At 37.4% G+C, this 24,951-nt stretch overlaps 2 protein-coding genes across 2 annotated transcripts in view; both read right to left on the bottom strand.

Moving 5' to 3' along the window:
* Nucleotides 1–6,825, bottom strand: part of LOC134658631 (heterogeneous nuclear ribonucleoprotein L-like) — a 104,435-nt gene extending 97,610 nt beyond the window's left edge. The window contains exon 1 of the mRNA XM_063514283.1: nucleotides 6,706–6,825. Coding sequence (XP_063370353.1) covers nucleotides 6,706–6,825 — 120 coding nt within the window. The remainder of the gene's footprint in view (nucleotides 1–6,705) is intronic.
* Nucleotides 6,826–21,758: 14,933 nt separating this feature from the next.
* Nucleotides 21,759–24,951, bottom strand: part of LOC134658851 (heterogeneous nuclear ribonucleoprotein L-like) — a 475,097-nt gene continuing 471,904 nt past the window's right edge. Inside the window, exon 3 of the mRNA XM_063514522.1 lies at nucleotides 21,759–21,903. Within this exon, the coding sequence (XP_063370592.1) occupies nucleotides 21,802–21,903 (102 nt within the window). The 3' untranslated portion in view covers nucleotides 21,759–21,801. The remainder of the gene's footprint in view (nucleotides 21,904–24,951) is intronic.

Genomic DNA, 24,951 nt, shown 5'->3' with positions numbered 1-24,951 from the left:
ATGCCCCAAATAAATAAAATAAAATAAATAAAAATAAAATATATTGGTGCTTGAGAGACCCACAGACAGATAGATATTCATATATCACGTTGGTATCCGATTTTTCAAAAAATTCAGCTGGTCCCAAAACAAGCAAGTATTTCACGAACTAAAACTACGAGCACGTATACCATCCAATTACTGAATAAAAGACAGATTTAACTTTAGAATGCATTCGTTTGCTGATTTCGGGGTTTTAGGGTTCCGCGTGATTTGAGAAAATATAAGATGAACTCCGTTTTAGTCTATCTCTAAAAGTTCAATCATTGAACAATGCTTTTTAGGGTTCCGTAGCCAAATGGCAAAAAACGGAACCCTTATAGATTCGTCATGTCTGTCTGTCTGTCCGTCTGTCCGTCTGTCCGTCTGTCCGTCTGTCCGTCTGTCCGTCCGTATGTCACAGCCACTTTTCTCCGAAACTATAAGAACTATACTGTTGAAACTTGGTAAGTAGATGTATTCTGTGAACCGCATTAAGATTTTCACACAAAAATAGAAAAAAAACAATAAATTTTTGGGGTTCCCCATACTTCGAACTGAAACTCAAAAATTTTTTTTTCATCAAACCATTACGTGTGGGGTATCTATGGATAGGTCTTCAAAAATGATATTGAGGTTTCTAATATCATTTTTTTCTAAACTGAATAGTTTGCGCGAGAGACACTTCCAAAGTGGTAAAATGTGTGTCCCCCCCCCCTGTAACTTCTAAAATAAGAGAATGATAAAACTAAAAAAAATATATGATGTACATTACCATGTAAACTTCCACCGAAAATTGGTTTGAACGAGATCTAGTAAGTAGTTTTTTTTATATACGTCATAAATCGCCTAAATACGGAACCCTTCATGGGCGAGTCCGACTCGCACTTGGCCGCTTTTTTTTATCTGATGTTTCAGCCTCTAAAAAATACTGAAGCTAAAGATTTACGTTTTAATTACAGGCCATATTATTAAAAATCATTACTAAAAATCCTTGAAACGACCGTTATGCTACATATTCAGTTAGCTATTAAAATTGTTTGTACCTACATGTTTTGTTTTGTTAGTTCTCTCGATGAGCTTTAGTCGCATCTTGTAAGAAAAGTACAATCAGCAATACAGGCTCGTATCAAAAATGAAATTTTTGGAAAAAATTTAGAAACTCAAAACACGCCTGCTGACTCACACTTGGCCACCCTGCTATATCGCACGCCCCCGCGGCCGAAACGTTTTATTTCCTTTTAATCGAAACTCGAAAGCTACCGCACGCTGGTGATACCGTCGTCATCATCACTACAGATTATTTAGGTTCTTGACAGTTAGAACCGTTTATAATCTGTGGGTTTTGAACCTCATTCAAATCTTCGCTGACTCACACTTGGCCACCCTGCTATATCGCACGCCCCCGCGGCCGAAACGTTTTATTTCCTTTTAATGGAAACTCGAAAGCTACCGCACGCTGGTGATACCGTTGTCATCATCACTACAGATTATTTAGGTTCTTGACAGTTAGAACCGTTTATAATCTGTGGGTTTTGAACCTCTTTCAAATCTTCGCTGACTCACACTTGGCCACCCTGCTATATCGCACGTCCCCGCAGCCGAAACGTTTTATTTCCTTTTAATCGAAACTCGAAAGCTACCGCACGCTGGTGATACCGTTATCATCACTACAGATTATTTAGGTTCCTGACAGTTAGAACCGTTTATAATCTGTAGGTTTTGAACCTCTTTCAAATCTTCGCTGACTCATACTTGGCCACCATGCTATATCGCACGTCCCCGCAGCCGAAACGTTTTATTTCCTTTTAATCGGAAGCTAACCACGCGCCGGTAATTCCGTTTCCATCCTATTTTTCGCTCTCCGCCTTAATAACCGCTTTGGCGCTACGAGTAATTTACTGAGAATGTCTTTATTGTTGCGTTAAGGTGCCGTACAGCCCGAAAAAATGTGTTCGTGTTTTCGTGTATGTCATACAAAAATATTGTAGGTAAGCATTTTGACATTAAGAAATACATCCCAAGTGAATTTTGAATTAGTAAAAACTAAAAATTTCTTCATTTTGTTTCTGTAGCCCTCTTCATTTTTCTACTAGATTTAAACTCCAATAATTCTTGTAATAAACTCAGATCTTTATTCTACAGCGTGTGTTTTTGATACGAGCACATATTATAAGTGTACAAGCGTATTCGAAGTTTAGTTGTTCGATCTGTTTCGGATATGGTACTGATCTGTCAGTGTCAAAAGTGACGTTTTTGGTTTAATTTTTTTTTATAACTTTTATTTTTTCTAATAAGTTCAGCACGCGATTAAGCATAACTTTGTTTTAATTCAAAACGTCGCACTTACTGACGCTAAGTCGCCAGTCACTAGTGATGACTATAAACGCATTGTATGCATTATACATTTCCGACCAAAAAAATTGCATATGCAACATTTAAAAAAGTATTTCAAAATGATTTCATAGCTCTGGCCTGGTTACAATTTTACGGTTATATTAAAAATACACCCTGTATAAAAACGAAACAGCATTGAGGTAGGAAACAAGTCAATCTATGTTAAAAAATATTAGTACTCATTAAAAAAACTTTCCATTTCTCCCAGTATTAAACATTGCAAACAAAACCCATTGAACTCCAAACAAAAAACATGATTGATGCAAAACAGCGTGACGCCCATTGTCACCTTTGTCACCTTTAAGTCACAACAAAAGCTCCGTTCACAAGCTTTTAAAAAGCTCCCGAACATTGTGCTTACACATTCCGGAAGCTGTGACACGGGAGTTTATTGTAATGGGGAAAAAAGAGGAGGAAAATAAAAATATGAAATAAAATAAGGTATAGAGATTTAAATTGTTTACGCACTCCTTAAACACAGTATAATAAAGAGTACTAGCGTACAGTAATATGGACGCACCCTGCCTCCCGTTGAAAGTGCCGCCCACCCGCTGAGACCCGCTTTCGGTTACCTCACAGTTACCCTACAATGTCTTATCTCACTCACACAAGCATGGTACGCGTTCACCTACACGAGCTTAGGCTGTGTGCGTAGGAACGCGTTTGTTTCATACATTTCATCGCCAGTGTCCGAGGTGTGCCTTAAAGCCCCGAGGTCGAATACCTATTTAACAATATGTAAAATAATCTAAGTAAAATGAGCTAGGATCCGATTCAGACAACAATTTGTAATGCACCAATCAGCGTGAGTGATCAAGGTCGTGTCCAAATAAATATCTGGGAGACCGAGGGAAGACATGTAAAAACTCAAAAATCCGCGTTTTCCCAGAGATAAGACCGAGCTAGATCGATTTTTCGCCCCCCAAACCCCCCATATAGCAAATTTCATCGAAATCGTTAGAGCCGTTTCTGATATCCCCGAAATATATATATAAATAAATACAAGAATTGCTGATTAGACTGATTAGATATCAAAACCGTAATAGGTTGGTAGATATCTACTATTTGTGAATTCGATCTCTAAATCATATCCTGTGGAAATCGTTCAAGAATATCTCCTGAATCGCGCAAATGTCATATTTGACAGGTTATAAGACCTGTCAAATTATATCGTTATCGTATCTTGGTGATGTCTAAAAGATATCTAATAGATGTCTATTTCAAAATCCGAATCGGGCCCACAGGCGGAAAAACGAGTACTATATCCGACACAGGCTGATACAAGAATTTTGATTTTGCGACCCGTCTTTTCAAAACCAACGGTCTGCGTGAATACTGTCGTACCGCCGTGATCTCTTAAAAGCATTATTCGAATTGGGCCGTTAATATGCTAAACAAGATCAAACACAAAAATCAGTAAAGATTTACAAAGTTCTTCTTACTGTACTACGCGTATGGTTTCGTAGCGACGTTACGAAATGGGCGCGTAGCCGCCTACGGCTTAGCAAACGTAGCGAATACCAGCTATTTATTTATACAGGGTGCTTCCTGTAACACGAGCAATAGATTAAACTGTAGGCTGTACTCCTCAAACTGACCAACATTTGATCAGCAACTTTTGAAAATAACTCATGTTTTGATTTTTATTACACTTTAAAGTTTATTCTAAGACGCAATGTACTGCAAATTTTGTTATGTTTAAAGCGTGACAAGCAACGTCAAACACACTGATGTCAGCATACATTGAAGGCAATATTTATTTTGTATGAAAAAGAGGAAGTCTAAAGGATTCATAATTTTTAAAAGTCGCTGAGCAAATGTTGGTCAGTTTGAGGAATACAGCCTTTAGGTTAATTTATTGCTCCTGTTACAGGAAGCACCCTGTATATGCCTCGGATAAATAGAGGCAAAATTGACCTTAAATATCTGTAAAAACAGAACAAAAAAAGTTCATACTTAGGCAAGTTACAGACATTGGGGATGTTTAACATCTCCAAATTTAAAGTATACCATACCACTCCATACCATATATATGTATATATGGTTGGTATGGATGGTGTGGTATGGTGGTGTATTAACCATAGAGATTATACCTACATAATTAACTGTAATATTGTGGTATAGGGCCCCTGGAGCCCTTTTTACCTAACAGTAATAAAATCCTTAATTTAGGCAAAAGTATGTTTGTAATCATGATTTTTAAAACTTTTTAAACTTTTCGGTAATCTTCAGAGGTTTTAATGTACGATAAAAGATTTGGAAAATTTCAACATTTTTAACAACTATATTAGGATTTGTTTTATAATTTATATGTATCCCAATTCATATAAATTATAAAACAAATACTAACTTTATATCAGTTAGTAAATTTAAAGTCTAAAGAACTAAAACACATTATATAAACCATTAACAGCAATCAGAAACGAAATGTCGCGACATTATTCAACAATTTACAGCTCATTTCGAACACGAGCTTGCATGCAGCTTATTTTGAAAATCAAACCGAATCCACTAAATTACGCCGCGCCAGCAAAGTGACAATTTTCAAACTACCCACAATACCCATTATGTCATTTCAAATTTCACTTCTCATATCTCACATAAGTAACGGCATTCGAAATTAGATCTTAACACGACACGTAAGAATATATTTTAGATCAGAGCTTAAATTTCATTTGATCGTCTTTTATTTTAGATTCGCGCAGCGTGAAACGTTGTGGCAGTTTGCGCGCGTGCTGCGGTCTCGTTTGAAAAAAAAAACGCGATTTTAGGACGGCTGTGTTATTTGGACACGACACGTCACGGCGGGAGGACGTAAATTGGGATAGATGCCGCTGTTTATTTGTTTAAGTGACTTTTACGGATAGAGCGTTTTCTAGGAATAAATCGTGCAATGTCATCTGGATAAAACTTTTACACGAATAAACACACAAGCAAAAGCTAGTAGAGAACAAAACACCGCGAAAAGTCTCCGGTATAACAGGAACAAGTTAGATACAGTTTTCTAATAATTATAAGCAAAAGTTTTGCCTTGACCGATTGTTTCAAAAATTGTTGTTACATTTCGATATCTTGGTAACACGATACGTCCATATCAGTACACCTATCTGTGGTATAATGTAATAAATACCGTAAAGTGTTTGTTCTGCCCATCCGTCACTAAGTCAGGCGTGTCTCACTCCGCGATTTCGTCGCTTTGCTACAGGTAGCTAAAAGTAAATCCGTTCGGCCCCAATTTTGGGGAAAGCCATAAGCCACGCGTGGCGCTATCGCCACCTAGCGGCCATATCTGTGCTGATCGTAACAGACGCGTTTTGTTAGAGAGCGAGTCTTCTGTACTTAGTACTATTATTTATTCTGTGACTAAGTGAAGCCTTTCGCTTTCTTTACACAGTGTCCCGTTACCCTTGTATAAAGGAGATCATGTGCTGCTCGAAATTATGTCTTATTGTAACGGAGATAGAATATGTTTTGAAATGACGAGAAGTCGGTTAAAGGTTTTTTGGGTGTAAGTGCAATCGATAAACTGCTGTTGAATTCAATTCAATTCATAAAAAAAATATTGATTATTTATGTAAGTACCTGTATTATCTATTATGAATAAACCCGCCCGATTGGGCGAACCTAATATAAGTTTAAAATGTACCATACTTACAAAAACGTACTTTAAGATACGTCAAATATAACGTCTAGATACGATATGGATTAGATATGTCAGTGTCAAAAGTGACGTTTTTGTTTGAAGAAACTCACTTTTGACACTGACATATCTAATCCATATCGAATTTAGACGTTATATTCGACGTATCTTAAAGTTCGAATCGGGCCGAAATTCTGCGAAATATAGGTACTTTCAATTGCCTAGATTATTTATTTATTGTTTATTAATTGCGTTAAATAGTTCTGATATAAGGCTATAGCCGCGCGCGTCAGTTGGCGTCTTTGGCGGGCAAAGGGTTAAAGATTAAACCAGAAATCGCCATATTAAAGTTATGTATTAATTAACAGGGTTCTAAAGGATAATTATCAATAATATTTATCTTGATAATTATCGTAATTTTTGTGCCTGATAATTATCGATTTGATGACATGAGAATAATCTAAAATATAAAAAACGCCCCAATCATTATTTTTTTACTAACAAGGAATTCATGGAAATAAATATAGCACCATCCAAACCTGGGAAAATCATCGGATAATTATCGCGATAATTATCAAAGACGATAATTGTCTGGATAATTTCGAACCCTGTTAATTAAGGTTAACCATTTCTTAATCATTAGTACATACCTTGGCATATTCAATTTTGAGAGTGCAGCATCCGGAGTATATGTCGCAGCCGTGTAACGCCTCTTTCGCCCGCGTCGCTGACTCCACACTTTCAAACTTATGGCAAAGGTTAAGGTTCATATTTCAATGCAGGGGACAACGAGAAATTATTAAAAAAATAGTTATAATAGTGTACACCAAGTAACCTAAAATCGGGCATATTGTAAGATTTAAAAAAATGTTTATGGCCAAAATTAAATACGGAACGGTTCGTATGTTGTTAGTGGATATTAAAATTAATTGCTTAGGTATAATTTTTATTTCACAATAAAATTGGTCGAATAAAAAATATCCTGTACTAACAGATAACTTTGATATGTATAAGCTACTACTATTTTTTTTAAGTAGGTAATGTTAACTCGCATAAAACATTCAACACAATTTACTTTGTCAAAAGATGAAAATTTTAATCATTAATTTTTACAGTGTAATGGATTTTTCTGTCTAACTTTATCAATTACTAAATACTTAAAACATTCTGTCTTTTATTTAAAAAAAGCGGCCAAGTGCGAGTCGGACTCGCCCATGAAGGGTTCCGTATTTAGGCGATTTATGACGTATAAAAAAAAACTACTTACTAGATCTCGTTCAAACCAATTTTTCGTGGAAGTTTACATGGTAATGTACATCATATATTTTTTTTAGTTTTATCATTCTCTTATTTTAGAAGTTACGGGGGGGGGACACACATTTTACCACTTTGGAAGTGTCTCTCGCGCAAACTATTCAGTTTATAAAAAAATGATATTAGAAACCTCAATATCATTTTTGAAGACCTAGATACCCCACACGTATGGGTTTGATGAAAAAAAAATTTTTGAGTTTCAGTTCGAAGTATGGGGAACCCCAAAAATTTATTGTTTTTTTTCTATTTTTGTGTGAAAATCTTAATGCGGTTCACAGAATACATCTACTTACCAAGTTTCAACAGTATAGTTCTTATAGTTTCGGAGAAAAGTGGCTGTGACATACGGACGGACAGACAGACGGACAGACGGACAGACAGACAGACATGACGAATCTATAAGGGTTCCGTTTTTTGCCATTTGGCTACGGAACCCTAAAAAAGCCTGCCTTCTATATAAAGCAAACAAAAAAACTTTCTTTAATCCCTAAACCAAATCACAAGCTGTCACAAAACCTCGCTTTCCAAATAAAACGCCAAAAACCAAATCTAATCTCAATAAGATGACTACTCGAACATAAAACTGTTATTAAAGCAAGTTGGAACATTGATATTATTCAAATCGCTGGCAGTTGGACTAACAAAGTTGTGGACGAGGCAATTTAGACCCTAATTCCGGGGATTAGGGTATAGAATTAGCTGTGACGATGGGAGCAGTGTTGAACGTCATTGTGTCAAATTGAGGTAAAGGTGGGGCGGCAGTGTCAGCGACAACAATTTTGCATTTTTAAAAGTTATAAAAGTTATAAACCTTTTCGCTTGTTATTCGTATTTTGAAGCGTATATCAAGTTTTTGGCTAGAATGACATAACGTCTAACGCAAACGCATTTAATAAGATATAACGTCTTTTTTGTCGGACAGTAAGTTGATAAACTATATTGTATTTAAAGTAAGTTTTAGGCGAAATATCAAAAAGAGTAGATTTATTCATAATAATATGTAATGCAAAACTGACCCGTTATTTTTTAATTAATTATTACAGTTTTGTACTAATGTTATCATATTAAAATACTGAGATCGGTTTTCTAATCTCAAACAGGCAATTCGGTGACAATGGATTGCTAAGAACGCCCTGGGGCCCGTTTCTCTAAATCTTGTAACCTGTAATATATACAAGCGGATGTCACTGTTTGACAGCTTTTGTTAGAAAGGGACCTCCGCTTGTATTACAAGTTACAAACTTTTGAGAAACGGGCCCCTGACAATGCGGTTTTGTATTTTTTTTAATCGCTGCAACTGCAGCCACATCCTCCACGGCAGACGCCGCATGTACTCCGTCAAAACTTCCTCTCATTTGAATAAATCCGGCGCCAAAGAATATGCTAAATAATTTCACCGAAATCCCCTATTTTACATATTATATTGCCGTTTAACTTTTCATTTTTACGGTCGCAAAGTTCGTTATTGAAAATCAATAAGGTTCGCTATTGGTTCGGGGACGAAATGATGGGGCCTAGGGTTCCTTGGGCGTTTCAGAAATAGTTCAAATTAAATAAAAATAATTATAAACCGACCTGTAAAACTTGTGCGTAGTGTGTAGCGGGACGTGCGGCGTGCATGTTAAACAAATTTAATGCAAGCGTATAGGAGAGGCCTTAGTGCACGCTGCTCAAATTACTTGTGAGCCCGACGCCACGCTGCACGCCCCGCCGAACGCTCCGCTTCGAGCGTCGACTCAGGCCTTACATTTAGAAGACTAGTTTAAATAAATATAATTTGACTAATTTAGGAGGCCGATTCCAACGTGTTATTTTATTATTTTGTTATCATTAGCATTTCGCTCGCCTTTGTTTGTAGGTATATATGTCTTTGTTTTAGCGAAACGCACGGACGAATGTGAACAAATTAATAATATTTTCTAGATGTTAACATTTTAGTCTGAATCTAAAACTGCCGTAAGTCCGCGCAGGACCCACCAAAATTGCGTGGTGGCCAAAATAATGTTAGTACATCGCGCCAGCCAAGTTCGAATTAGCCTCCTAAAAATCCTGAACCATGTGTGGTCCGTCACCGCGCACGCTTGACAGGGATTTAGCTCCAAATGAGTTTAAGACGGACAACAGATGGCTCCAATATCTTCGTATATTATCAGTATTTCGACAAAACGGATATCCGTCGAGCGGATAACTAGAATAGCTATTCGATTATAGATATTGAGAAAAGCTTTTGTTATCAATTTGCTAGAATTATGGCGCATAAAGCTATAATATTACAGAATATTATGGAAGAATAAAATGTTCACAAAGGCGAGATGAGTTTTTTTTTATGCAAAAAGAAAGATGGTGGTTTTAATAATTGGATACTTCAAGAACAGTTCTTAAGAAACGATTTATAAAGCATATATAGCTAGTAATGTGCTAGTAGAGGAATAGCCAGTAATATAATATAACAAAAATGAAGCTAATATTTTCTACTGGTTAAATGTATAACTATTTATATCTGGGGGCACGGTAGTGCCCCCGCCAAGTCGATCATTAATTATTTTAACTGCTGATTCCATAAAAATATACCAAATATTACGATGACAATAAACACCTATACTATATACATATATCAAATAACGACTTATTTCAAGTACTTGCTCTTAAGAGTTTGAGTTTGAGTGTTAACTCAGTACTCTTTCAGTACTCACGCTTAAAAATAAGAAAACGAAATGAAAAATAAACGTAAAACACTTTAAACAAGGATAAAGAAACTGTAGTTATTTATATTTTCAATAAATTAAAACACGATAAAAACCAACGATAAAAATACTTTATAAAAAGTTGGCAAGAATCTAAAAATTTAATTTAAAACACTTCAATAAAATTAGCATCCAACGATATAAATTGGGAATGAGGCATCACTCTCCACCCGGCAAATAACGATATTTTATTATATTATTATACGGCGTCACTTCACACAGCGCGGAATATAAATTTGCTGTTTCAATCAACGCGATCCATCATAAAGCATGAGGCCAATTCTAGAATAAGAATAAGAATAATATTTTATTTAAAAGAAAAAACCTAATTAACAATATATATTGTCCAGTGGCCAGTGGCTATGCCTGTAATGTGGTAGCCGGAATCGTAATTCGTAAATAAATTCAAAGAAAAAGGAAAAAAGAGACAAAAAGGAATGAAAAAATTGAGTGAGTGTGCGGGTGTGTGTGTGTATGAGTGGGTGTGTGCGTGTAAGGCTACAAAGATTGTTAGCAATGTTAGCATGTAGTTTAGGTGATGACCTTCAACAGCATCTTAGTTTGATTCTGTTCTTTAAGATTTGATAAGGTTTTGATCTTATTTTGAAAAACCAAGATTCAAATCACTTAGCGTGGTACGGCCCGTAGTAGGGGCTTGTGATGCGGAGGGATGAAAGTTAGGTGACGCGAAAGCTATTTGGAATGAATGTAAGAGGAATGGAAAATCAAGGAAAAGTTAGGCTGCGTGAGAGATGATCATGAAAGCAAGCAGGTTAAATGTCGAGATGACGAACGAAGGAGAGGTATGGAGGAAAAAAGACATGCTGCGCTTACTCCAAGTGATGGGAAATGGGCAAGCAAATGATGATACCTTATTATACGACCTTGAGTATGTCATCAGGCATCTCACGCGCAACAATAAGTACGAGCGAGAAGCCTAATGAGACGACTCCTGATTGCATTACGTGAGGACCAATCAGCGTTAATGGCTGGCGCTGATCGGTGCAGCGGACTCAAGGTCTCAAAATAAAATGAAAACATATCTCATTTTTACAGCGGAATCGGCCTTAAGATTAATGTAGGTGAGAATATATAAAATTATAATTTGAATTTTGAGTGGCGATTAATTAGAGTTTTCAGTGAAAAATATATTGTGAAATGTGGAAGTGGGTTATTTCCATCGCGAAAAGTAAAAAACTGTAAAATTTTGACCTAAAGAATCGAAACAGCAAACTCAAAGGAAAAGGGTTATAAGCAGTGTATGTATTATAGTTCGCTAGCTTTAAGAATGCCTAAGCAGGCCTAAGCGATGCCCAGAAGTCCTAACCAATCAAATCTTTCCTAATTAGAAAATATGCCTTCAACTGGTAACTGTGAACTTCTAATTAGGAAAGGTTTGATTGGTTACGGGGGTGGCCGGTGGTAAATGACGATTTTACTGCTTATCAGGTGAACTTTATTCACTGCACCAGTCCATTCAAGGAGGCGAATTTCTAAAGGTCGAAACTAAGCATATTTTACAAGATGGCGGGGTTTTCTAAAGGTCTTCAAACATCAAATGGTCTGGACATAAAAACAGGACCTTTCGTTAACATATATGCCCTAACATAAGTATCCACTTTTCTATAAGTACAATAAGTATGGCGAAGTGGGAACTTACGAGGGGTATTCAAAATATTCTCGGTATGAGAATGAAAACAAACAAGTACGAAAAGTTTGATATTTTTATTTTTCAATATACTCCCCCCCTATGTTCATACACTTAAAAGATCGATCAATTATTTTTTTTAATCCCTCGTAAAAATATTTTTTATCTTTCGTGTAAAAATGCTCCTCCACTGCCGCCTTCAATGCTTCATCGTCAGAAAATTTATTTCCACGCAGATCCTTTTTAAGATTGGGGAGCAAAAAGAAGTCGCTGAGGGCTAAGTCCGGACTATACGGTGGGTGAGTAACAGTTTTAAACCCACATTCAACAATAGCTGCCTTGGCAATATGAGCAGTATGGACGGGGGCGTTGTCATGCAGAAGCAGAATACCTTTGGTTAACTTTCTTCGCCTCTTTTCTTTAATTACATCCTTTAATTGACGTAGAATGTTAGCGTAGTACTGTCCTGTGATATTTACACCTTTTTCTTTATAATCGATTAGTAATACTCCTTCACAATCCCAAAATATCGTGGCCATGACCTTGCCAGCTGAAGGGATGACCTTGAACTTCTTGGGATGAGCTGAACCCTTAATGTGCCACTGCATGGACTCTTGTTTACCCTCTGGGTCATAATGATGAACCCAGGTTTCATCTCCAGTAACTATTCTTTGCAGCACCTCATCAGGATTTTCACCGCACAGGTCAATAAAATCGGAACAACAAGCTACACGCATGTCTTTTTGAAGCCGAGTCAGCATTCGCGGAACCCATCTTGCACTTACTTTTGACATATTAAGATGGTCATGTATAATATCATGTACGGTACCAATAGAGAGATTGGTTACTTGTGCTATAGATTTTACCTTCACTCGACCATCTTCCAATATAAGTTTTTCCACTTTATCAATATTTTCTTGTGAAGTAGCTACTACAGGCCGGCCAGGTCTAGGGTCATCTTCAATACTCTCCCTTCCGCGTTTAAACTCGCTTGACCACTTTTGAATGGTAGATAAAGAAGGAGCAGACTCACGGTAAACACAATCCATTTCCTCTTTTATGGTTTTTTGATTTTTACCCTGTTTTGTCAAGAATTTTATCACGCATCGATGTTCTAATTTAGTTAACATTGTCAATTCGCACATGATGTTCATGTTTGTTCAGCAATTGCAGAAAAACAAAAGACCATCTCGGTTCGAATTATACTTTTTTTTAATGTCAATGAATAAACCTTAGCGGCCAGTAACGAAAGAAATTTTAGAAGAGGTCGTAAGATATCAATACCGAGAATATTTTGAACGCCCCTCGTAAGTCGGGACACCGACAGTACATACTAAATTTCAGGACTGTTCTAGAGATTTTGTTGTCCTAGTTCGATTACACTAAATCGCAAATCGTGACTCTCAACCGTACATTACCATAAATTTATATGTTATTGGCAGTGATCGTAACACTAAATTCGCTTTAACATTCCGATTGCATTAGTTATCTAAACAAACATTAATATTTAGAATTCTACTGAGACAGCGTGATAAATAACTCAAACAAGCGTGAAGTTTGATCAAGAATCACATACAAAAATCGACTTTGGGACGAAGTAGATGAAGCTGAAAATTAAATGGCACAAACAGATGGAAAAAAGACTAACTGCGGTTGGAAAACTCGCAGTTTATAAACAAAGAATTTTATAGCCTAACGGACTGATATATCAATCTTCTTCAGTCGGTCCCTCAATAAAATAAGATAACATTAAGATAAGATTCCTCCATAGGGTTCTGTTCCCCCCAAGCGCATGGCCTCATGCAGTTTTAATTACTTTTAATTGCATACCTAGGTGCCGTAATTTGAGAACACCATCTAGTAGGGGAAGGGGCCTCAGGTCTCGCGCGATATATCAATAGAAGTTAGTTTTACATTTAAAATGTTTGATAAAAAAATGAAACGTATTGCATAATGGTGAGATATTTCAAGTTAAATTGTGCGTATCGCGATGGTAGTCTAAAAGCGCGTGTCTTTCGGTCAGACGGGTTCACGGCACGACCTTCATTTGGAGGATGCCAGTCACACCGAAACGTACCAACTATTGTCTGTGCAAAGAGAAGTCATTATTTTGATAGTACTGTGTAACGAAAACCAAATACGTTTTCATTCGGACGAAAACACATGGAACAAGTAAAAACGGATTATATCGCGTATATTGAATATATATACTACATCCCGACGTTTCGAACCCTTTACAGCGTTCGCGGTCAACGGGTGACTGAGGAAAAACTACGCTGTGCAAATCTACCCACTTACAAAATAATGAACCATCATACATTATTATACATTTTAAGGCCAGTTATACATGCAAAATTGGTTCAGTCACCCGTTGACCACGAACGCTGTAAAGGGTTCGAAACGTCGGGATGTAGTATAAATTCAATATACGCGATATAATACGTTTTAATAGTTTTATTTCATGAGTAACTATCGCGGTAACCGAAGACAATATTAACTACAGCATTTTTGAAGTGAAAACTTCTTTATCGGCGCTGTGCACTTTTTGAGGTGGGAAAAAATGTTAAACTCGAGACAGCGTAAGACGATTACGTGACCGTAAGATTTAGATGGCCACTCATTTAGATGACATTTAAATCAATAAAGAAAAACTCAAAGACATTACATGAAAAACTTTTTTCTTTATTGATTTAAATGCCATCTAGTGAGTTTCGCTCTAACTGGTATTAATATAACTCGAGTACTAACAGTGATGTGCTTAGGGGTTTCAAGTAATTAACGCTAACGCTAGATGGCGTTAACCTCAATTATACATAGTGCATTTTGCACTAGTCATTGAGTTTTCACTTCTGCCGGCACTCCCTGAGAGCAACCCGTTGTTTTTTTTTTGTAATTGTTTTATTTAATGCAGTAGTTGTCATCCGAATGTCACCTTTTCGCTGCGGTGCAAGTGGTGCAACGGGCGGCCGGCGGCGCGCGTCCCGCGTTTTCCGCCGCCTGTTGCGATAAATCGGCCGAGACTCGCGTTTGTTTATTTCTGTTTGTAATCCGCCGCGTATTCCGATGGCTGATCTGGCTAACCAACATAACGTGACCTCTAATGTTGTGTAGTTTCAGTTTTCAATTGGACGTAATTTAGGCAAAAGGCTCCTAATGATCCTATCCACTAAAGGGTGGATCAACTATTTCTTACGGATGACCTGGATGCGCTGACACCCGAAGTAGTTACCTGGCTTAACAACCTCAAAGCTGTACTCTGATTGCCTAATCATGCATGCCATACGATTAAATAATAACTATTTCTTGTTGTTATTCTGTCCGGTCAGCCAAGAGACAATAGTAGCATAGTTTGTTAGAATACATTGTCCACCACCTTCTTCTGACACACTTGGTAACCCTCTATGGAAAGGGTTTAAATAAGTTTCACAAAAAAGCGTGTTTGGAGAATTTAAATGCCTAATAATCAGGTTTTAAAGAGTGACCCAGGGGAACGTAACCATGGCAACGAGTGAAAAGAAAAAGTTGATTCACCCTAAAGCTCTGTTTTCCTAGGATAGCGGTGCCGTCATATAGCGGCCGTCTCCGTACAAAATAATACGGCTAAATATGGATGGAGTAGTATTTTGTATGGAGACGACCGCTATACGACGGCACTGCTATCCTAGGACACAGCTTTAAGAAGTTACAATTATTTTATAAATTTGTTACTTTTTATTGAAAAATAAAGGTCATTTATTTAAATATATTTTTTTTTGAGTATGGATCTTTTTCTTTAAATTACAGCTACATAAATATAAATTAGATGATTTGGTAAGAGCTCAAGGCCTCATCATCTTCCTCGCGTTGTCCCGGCATTTTGCCACGGCTCATGGGAGCCTGGGGTCCGCTTGGCAACTAATCCCAGTAATTGGAGTGGGCACTAGTTTTTACGAAAGCGACTGCCATCTGACCTTCCAACCCAGAGGGTAAACTAGGCCCGTATTGGGATTAGTCCGGTTTCCTCACGATGTTTTCCTTCACCGAAAAGCGACTGGTAAATATCAAATGATATTTCGTACATAAGTTCCGAAAAACTCATTGGTACGAGCCAGTATGGGCCTAAATTAAATTTATGCTGGTCCGTTCTAACTTTTTACTAGGCAAGCGATAGCAACAGTAACGTACATTTGCATGGATCTGTTTTGTTTATTTTTAACCGCTGTGACTCACGCGTCGTTTGTTTACGATATTGCCTGGGAATATTGCTCGATCAAACGATATGCGGCTTTATTATTAAGGTAATAGAGTTTGTTATTATATAGATATAGATGGGTGAATATTTTTATATGTATTCGATGGGCTGTTATAAAATGTAGTAGTCACAATAATCACAATAATTCGATTGGGATATTAAGGCCCACCTATACCATTCCATTAACCCGGGGTTAAGCGGTTAAACCGTTAACTCAGTGCCAAATTGTACTGGTATCCGTGGTAAATCCAGGTTTAACCGGTTATTTATTTATCGTATGGCTTGGTTACATGTCACTGGATACAGAACTTACCTAACTTAAAATTAAAATTTCGCCCTACTCAGGTAAGCAGCCGCTTCTTCAGCCAGGGTATTGAAGTCATTCACATGGCCCGTGTATCTTGTGAGGGGACATTCCAGCACTATGTGTTCAATGGTCTGGTCTGGGTGTCCACACTCGCATGCAGGAGAGGCACTCCAACCCCATTTGTGCCAGTGGTGTGCACAGTTACCAATTCCGGTTCTAAAGCGGTTAAGGGCGGACCATACGCGACGAGGCGCTTAGAAGCCGGGTTAACCCCGGGTTAGTGGAATGCAGCAAGTGGGCCTAAGCTTATTTTTAGGCTCCGCTCCGCTAACATTCCGTGCCTAGTCTTCTTAATATGAATTATTTTTAGGTCAATTATTTAGGGCCTAAAAAGCCTTTACTTATGCTTAGCTCTCGTTTCTATAATTTTCATACAACAGTTCCGTGTAGGTAATTAGATACTGACTGACAATACAATATAGTCTAACTAAACAGTTGAAGACCGTATAATTTGAAAACATAAACTTTCGGTAGTAGAAAAATAATTGGGTGACCGAGCTTCGCTCGGAAAACATAAAAAAACTCGAAAATGCGCGTTTTCCCAGAGATAAGACCTAGCTAGATCGATTTTTCGCCCCCAAAAACTCCCATATAGCAAAATTCATCGAAATCGTTAGAGCCGTTTCCGAGATCCCCGAAATATATAAATAAAATAAAATAAAAAAGCCTTTAATTCCACACAAAAATACTTAAAAAATAATAATAATATAGTTAACATACCTAATTATTGATATTATAATAAAAAATAAAAAAAACTTAATTACTATAGGTATATGTTTATGATTGGTGGACCTCTTTGCGAGTAAAGGCCTCCCCCAGCCTCCGCCATTCTGAGCGGTCCTGCGCTACCTCTTGCCATTTGTGCGGTATGGTGTCGGTGACGTCATCAACCCATCTTGTGGTTGGTCTTCCAGATTTTCTTTTCCCTTGTGGCCCTTTCCAAAGCGTCACACGTTTGGTCCATTTTTCGTCGCTCATCCTAGCTATATGGCCTGCCCATTGCCATTTCATTTTCAGACAGTGTTCTAATGCGTCGATGACTCTCGTTCTCTCTCTTATTTTTGTGTTCCTCACTCTGTCTAGTCTTTTTAAGTTTAGTATGCTTCTTTCTTGGGCTCTTTGGCAAGTTTGAATCTTGTGTCTTATGTCTTTGGTGTAGGTCCAAGTCTGACAGCCGTAGGTCAAGCACGGCAACAAACTAGAGTCTAGAACTTTTTTCTTTAGGCTTATTGGAAGATTACTTTTTAGGACCTCTTTCAGGCTCCAAAATTTGCTCCATGTTTTTGTTATTCTTCTGTCCAGTTCTTTAACTCCTCTGTTCTTATCGAATGAGATTTCCTTGCCTAAATATATATAGCTCTCTACATATTCTATTTCTTCTGTATCGATGTATATTTTGTCTCTTCTTCCGTTAGTCATTATTTTGGTTTTATTGATATTCATTTCGAGGCCGATACATTTGCTCGTCGTTTGTAGTGATTGCATCATATCCTGTATTTCTTCCGACTTGTTCGAAAATATTGCGATATCATCTGCAAAGCAGAGATGGTTTAAGTTTTTCCCGTCGATTTTGATGCCTTTATTTCTCCAGTTAAGCGATTTGGTGATGTTATGTAAGACGGCAATGAATAGAGTCGGTGATAACGGGTCCCCCTGTCTTACTCCTCTTTCTATCCTTATTTTTTTACCTGTGTTTTCGAGTTTAATTTTACTTGTAGAGTTGTTATATACGTATTTTAGAATATCTATGTATGTATTATGAATGTTGTATTCTGACAGTGCTTTCCAAATGGCTTCGTGGGATATAGTGTCAAAAGCTTTCTGAAAATCAATGAAAGCTATGTACATGATGCTATTAAATTCTATATGTTTCTCTATAAGCTGTTCAATGACTTGGATGTGATCCATTGTAGAGAATCCTTTTCGAAAGCCCGCTTGCTCTATGGGTATATATTTTTCGATTGTAGAAGAAAGCCTTCTCTGTAGACATGATGCGAATAATTTGTAAATACTCGACATAAGGCTTATTGGTCGGTAGTTGGAAATGTCGGCCGGGTCTCCTTTTTTGTAGAGTATTATAATGTCTGACTCTGTCCATTGCCGAGGGACCACTCTTTGAGTTAAAATCAGGTTAAAAAGATGTGCAAGATGAGAAAGCAGAATAGGTGCGACAGCTTTTAGAATGTCATTTGTAATACCGTCATTTCCGGGGCTTTTCCTGGATTTTAAGGTTTCTAGAGCTTTTCTAATTTCCGTTTCATCAAACAGCTCTACTTCGTCACTTTGGTTTTCGTTGCACTCTATTGATATTGTTATATCTGGTGAATTTTGGGTGTCAGTTTTTGCATATAGATCCGCATAGAATTTCGTCGCGTGTTCTAATATGTCATCTCTATTTTTTGTGTATCGTGATTGTGATTTTAGTCTAGGTATCCATTTTTTTTCTCTATCAAGTTCTTTGAAGGCTTGTTTTATATATATAAACAAGAATTTCTCGTTTAAAGGTATTAGATTTAGGGAATAAAACTGGCCATTGGCATGTAAAATACCTACCATTAATTGTTATCTAATTTGATTTAAATTTATCTTTATTTAAGAAACCTTTGACCCGTAAAGTAATGGCCATCGAAGAGGGTGGACGAGGCAGAGGACGCCCTCCCGCCACCTGGATCAGAACCGTTGCCAACGATATGAAGACGTTGGGAATAAACCCAGAAACGACGCAAAACCGCCAACTATGGCGACAATGTATTAGGGGGGCCGACCCCGAATAGGGATAAAAGAGAAGAAGAAGAAACAGAAGAAAACCTTAGCGTACCTACACAAGCCGACTTAATTCATGGGCAAAGCAGTAGTTCAACTTGTGAGGTGCCAACCAGGGATGTTGCGAACATCCGCATCCGCATCCGCAACCGCGGAAATTCCGCATTATTTTCAACATCCGCATCTGCATCCGCATCCGCATAAAATCGATGCGGAGCTTATGCGGATGCGGATGTCGAACAAGTCGGTACAGGAACGTCTTAGCGGCGGCGTAAGTGCTATGTAATTTCGTCATTACCTATAACGAAATCGTCTAGATCCAGAAAAGTCGGCGAAGTTACTGTATTCATATGCCTATATTCTTGCTCAAAAACTAAACGTTTCGTTTTTTTTAATAAAAAAATACTAAAAATGTAATATTTGACGTTTTCTAAGTACCTAATCTTGACATCCGCGCATGCGCAACATCCCTGGTGCCAACATCATTATGCATTTCAATTTGTTTCATTTGTTACCCTGTTAGCATACTACACATACTATATTATTACCTTTGTATCTGTATCCAACGAATACTCCACATACCCTGTTAACCCACACATAGACACATATCGCACACATTCTGTCTGAAAGGAGCATCTAACATCGTTACATAGATTGGAACCGGTGATGCGATCCTTTTAAAGAGACAAGGTTCTAAGTATTACGAAATAGATATGTAGTTGATACCTTCTGATTTTAAACGGTACGGAGGAAGTTTAGAATGGAAACTACTTAGGAGTCTTGAGTAAAGTAGGACTTATTTCTTTTGTTGTTTTTGGATGTAGGATTTAATTCGGTTTTTGGGCTGTTATGTGCGCGTACCTAATAAAAACAGAATGTATTTTTTAAAAATGCGAAGATTTCCAAAACAATTTTTTATACGATTCCTTATCCATAAATGTACAAAAGGGAGACATAGTTAGAGAAAACCTGACTTTTTTGGGAAATTGTTTTGTTTATTAACCTTTCTTGGGACGCTGGACAATAGCGTTCTATTTAAAGTTAAAATAGCCCAAGGCGAGCGCTCGTTAGACTGAGGCGTTAAAAGTTTTACACCTTTATCGACTATATCCGTTAGTGACGTTGCTGCGTCGATAGATTTACGATCTTATCGACTTGTTCCATTGTACGATGTTTCGTTGAAAACATTCTAAAACGGTTGTCATCTATAATCTGTAGAGAAACTTTGTATGTCCAATTAAGTTTTGCAATGATTTCATACAATTATTCGAAGCTTAATCAGATAAAATTATTTTTAAGCATTTTGAGTTGCTCGAACGGTCTAAGCTCTATTATTTTGATTTTGCAATAATGGCATACACCAAATTAAAAAAGTTTTGTAACTTAATTAAAAAGATGGTGGAGGATTAGAGCATAAAGAATAAATAACGAAATTGTAAAGAACTCTTTCAGAGTTTGAGACAATTAAATCTACCCCTTTTATTGATATTCCTTTCAATATGAATAGGTACAGTCAGCAGCAGAAGTTGCTAAGCGGGCCAGGTGTTCAAAATGATCTTGACGAACTTTATTGTTAAGAGAATAAGAGCGTGTCAAGATAATTTTGAACACCTGGCCCGCTTAGCAACTTCTGATGCTGACTGTAGGTACCTCAGGTCCAGGACTAGTGAAGCCAGCAGGCAACAAAAACTCAAAGTGTTATAATCATAAACGTTCCCGTACTAGTGCGTAAATAAGCACTTTTCGTTGCTATGTCAAATATTTAAAGGGGCATATGTACTGTAAAACCTTGTACGATACACGTGCGAATAGGGAATTCGCAACTCGTGTCGATTTAAAACACTCCCTTCGGTCGTGTTTTAATTTATCGCCACTCGTTTCGAATTTCCTCTTTTACGCACTTGTATCGTAAATAACTATATCGATATGTATTGATACATCATTTTCCCACCCTAATCTAAATCAGCGTGCGCGTGCGACTAGTAATGTTTACGATCTCGTAAAAATATACTCTAATTTACGATCTTATTAATAGGGAGTGACGCTTAAGTGTTTTCATAATATTTATAATTTCATTGTTTATATGAATTCTTTATTTGTTTTTTATGTTTGACTATTAAATGCGAATTTATCGGAAAGATCGCCAGATGAGATATTTTTTTAGAATCCCTGTGAAATATAAAGAAATCGCCAATAAAATTTTGTTTCGGGTGGGAGGATTTATTATCTTCGAAAATGTGGTAAAAATGGAATCCAATCGACGGAACAACCTTCTGCCCGATTCGAACTTTAAGATACGTCAAATATTACGCCTATAAAAAATTAAGAAGACTCGGCGACAAAAGATTGTGCCAAATTTTTGAGGAAAAAACCTTATTTATCAATAGTGATGAATCGAATATAAATAAGCATTTTAAAAAAAGGTTGGCGAAACCTGAAATGTTTACTCGACAGTGACATAAGTGACATTGACAGTGACGTATCTGTCGTAGTTTTTTTGGTCTTGAATTCCTGCGGCGAGTATAGATACGACATGGATTCGATATTTCAGTGTCAAAACTGACCTTTTTTTCTTTGAAGAAACGTTACGTTTGACTTATTTTGTACGCCAAAATTGTTGCCGTAAAGTGGTCGCCAAGCTAATTCCGACCCACCCATGTTTATTACAAGGTGTATATTCTATTGAAAAGGATATTCAACCATGGCCTGGACGCCATTTTTCTTGAACACGACGATCCTCTGCACCTGCCCGTGTGGGGCGCTTATTGTGTGTATCACGTCCTGTAACAAAGGAAATAAGTATCTTTAATAAATAACAATAAGAACCGTATTTAAGAGTCCCCGTCAAGCTCGGCCGAATTTCACTTTCCTATACAAACAGACAGCCATATTCGAACTTTAAGATACGTCAAATATTAAGATATGTCAAAAGTGAAGTTTATTCAAACAAAAACGTCACTTTTGACACAAACGCTGACATATATTGGTGATAGATATCAAGTTCCAAATCCGAATCGGGACCAGAGTTTATGTAGCTTCAGATACCATAAGTAGTTAAAAAAATACAGCGAATTTAAGTTTTTCATTTTCATACAAAACTTGTTTGTGCTCTAGTTCGTTTGTTTTATAAACTGGAGCTATATAAACTATTATTACAGAACTAGATATACCCCATGTCATTGTATGTGCAAAGTTTCATTACAATCCAATACGTAGTTTTAAAATGAGAACCAAACGCCGTTTGTATGGGAAGGTGAAATTCGGCCGAGCATGCTAGCGACTCTTAAGGGGCCCACAGATTACCAGTCCGCCGATATCGGCCGGTCAGTTGTTCGGAGCTGTCAACTTTTTGTTCCAACTGACAGGCCGATATTGTCCGGCGGACTGTTAATCAGTGGGCCCCTTTAATAACTTCTACCCGTTGATTCTACCTGTCAATAACTCAACCGAGCCTAACAGGCGCATGCTCGCTTCGAATATTGACAGTTTCGACGTCTTGCTAACTGAGACACTGAATACAATCCTCTTTGAGATATCTAAAGTTAGAGACTAAACAATCTACTAGCATAAAGTGACGTCCTGATGTCAAATGCAGCTGCATCACTTGCGGTTGCGGTGTCGTGGCCACCAGTGCATCTGTCTGTTTCCTTGATAAAATAAATAAAAGAGTATAAAATAAAATACGACCGGTCTGGCCTAGTGGGTAGTGACCCTGCCTGTGAAGCCGCGGTCCTGGGTTCGAATCCCAGTAAGGGCATTTATTTGTGCGATGAGCACAGATATTTGTTCCTGAGTCATGGTTGTTTTCTATGTATTTAAGTATTTGTATATTATATATATCGTTGTCTGAGTACCCACAACACAAGCTTTCTTGAGCTTACCGTGGGGATTAGTCAATTTGTGTAATAATGTCCTATAATATTTATTTATTTAAATAAACTAGCGGCCCGCCCCGGCTTCACACGGGTTAACAAATTATACATAAACCTTCCTCTTGAATCACTCTATTTATTTAAAAATCTAAATCCGTTGCGTAGTTTTAAAGATCTAAGCATACATAGGGACAGACAGACAGCGGGAAGCGACTTTGTTTTATACTATGTAGTGATAAGAGAGAAGTTAAATTTATTACATGTTGTCTTGTAATAAATTCAACCCCATGCAGAGGTGGTGAACATGGAGTTGAAAGTTTTATCATCTGATTTTATTCTTTATTGGTAAAAAATATTTTAAAGGTCACACGGGTACATTTGAAGTATGAAAACACGATACGACGACATTTGATAATCAAGGATGAAATGCAAATGGAGGCGAATAACATACTGCATAAGGTTTTTATTTAAAATAATTACAAATTACTTTTATTAAAGAAATAAAGTGGATGGACCCTATAGAATAAGTTGGTTTTGTTATCCCTTATCAACTTCGCGCATAAAACATCTCCGTCCGAAACTTCAAAAATAAAAATACGAATGTAAATGCAATAAAGGAAAAAGTCTCAAGAAAACTTTTCCAATTTCCGAATCCTGTCACACCATTTTATTCACTCAACCTGCATCTTTATGAAACGCAACGAGATTGCGTCCCATTCGGATACATTCGGCTCTTCCACGGCTGGTACGAGTATGTTATTCGCCAAGTGCAGCAAGTGTTTGACTCAGGCAAAAACCAGTATAAAGTCAGCCAGATAAAAAAAAGCGGCCAAGTGCGAGTCAGACTCGCCCATGAAGGGTTCCGTATTTAGGCGATTTATGACGTATTAAAAAAAAAACTACTTACTAGATCTCGTTCAAACCAATTTTCGGTGGAAGTTTACATGTAATGTACATCATATATTTTTTTTAGTTTTATCATTCTGTTATTTTAGAAGTTACAGGGGGAGGGGGACACATTTTACCACTTTGGAAGTGTCTCTCGCGCAAACTATTCAGTTTAGAAAAAAATGATATTAGAAACCTCAATATCATTTTTGAAGACCTATCCATAGATACCCCACACGTATGGGTTTGATGAAAAAAAAAATTTGAGTTTCAGTTCTAAGTAAGTATGGGGAACCCCAAAAATTAATTGTTTTTTTTTTCTATTTTTTTGTGAAAATCTTAATGCGGTTCACAGAATACGTCTACTTACCAAGTGTCAACAGTATAGTCCTTATAGTTTCGGAGAAAAGTGACTGTGACATACGGACGGACAGACGGACAGACAGACAGACATGACGAATCTATAAGGGTTCCGTTTTTTGCCATTTGGCTGCGGAACCCTAATAAAAACGAAACGCTATAAGTAAGGCCAGCCTAGAACGACGGTTCGCCTGCACTGTGTAAGCGATGACAATATATGTACATTTCGTCTCTGCTCGGCTTGAAACAATGCATGCCCGTGAAAAAATTACTACACATTGCGCTGTACCGTAGACTATATTTGTAACAAGTTAAGGTAGTATTTACCATGGCACTATAAGTTTGTGGTTGATAGGTATGTAGGGGAAAATGCTATGTACAAAAGAAGTCGCCGAAAGTATCTACAATTATATTTACAGTGTTATTTACATCAATTTAGGTATATACAACAAATCAACGAATTATTAGAAATATGGGATTTCGTCTTAGGCAGATCTTGTCCGTTGCCAAGCGACGGCCGGTGGCGCATCGCGCAGGCGCGCGGACTTAGGCGCGTGTAGAGTGGCGAGCCGAGGGTTCTGGCCTCGAATGTCCAATTTTCCATATGTCCAGTCCCCGTGCGTCCAATTCCTTGAACGACCAATCCCCGTATGTCTAATTACCTGAACGTCCGATCCCTGTATGTCTAATTACCTGAACGACCAATCCC

This window comes from Cydia amplana, chromosome 23, assembly GCF_948474715.1.
Source record: "Cydia amplana chromosome 23, ilCydAmpl1.1, whole genome shotgun sequence".
Classification (NCBI taxonomy): domain Eukaryota; kingdom Metazoa; phylum Arthropoda; class Insecta; order Lepidoptera; family Tortricidae; genus Cydia; species Cydia amplana.
Note: the sequence above shows the minus strand (reverse complement) of the source record. Positions and strands in the feature narration are given on the sequence as shown.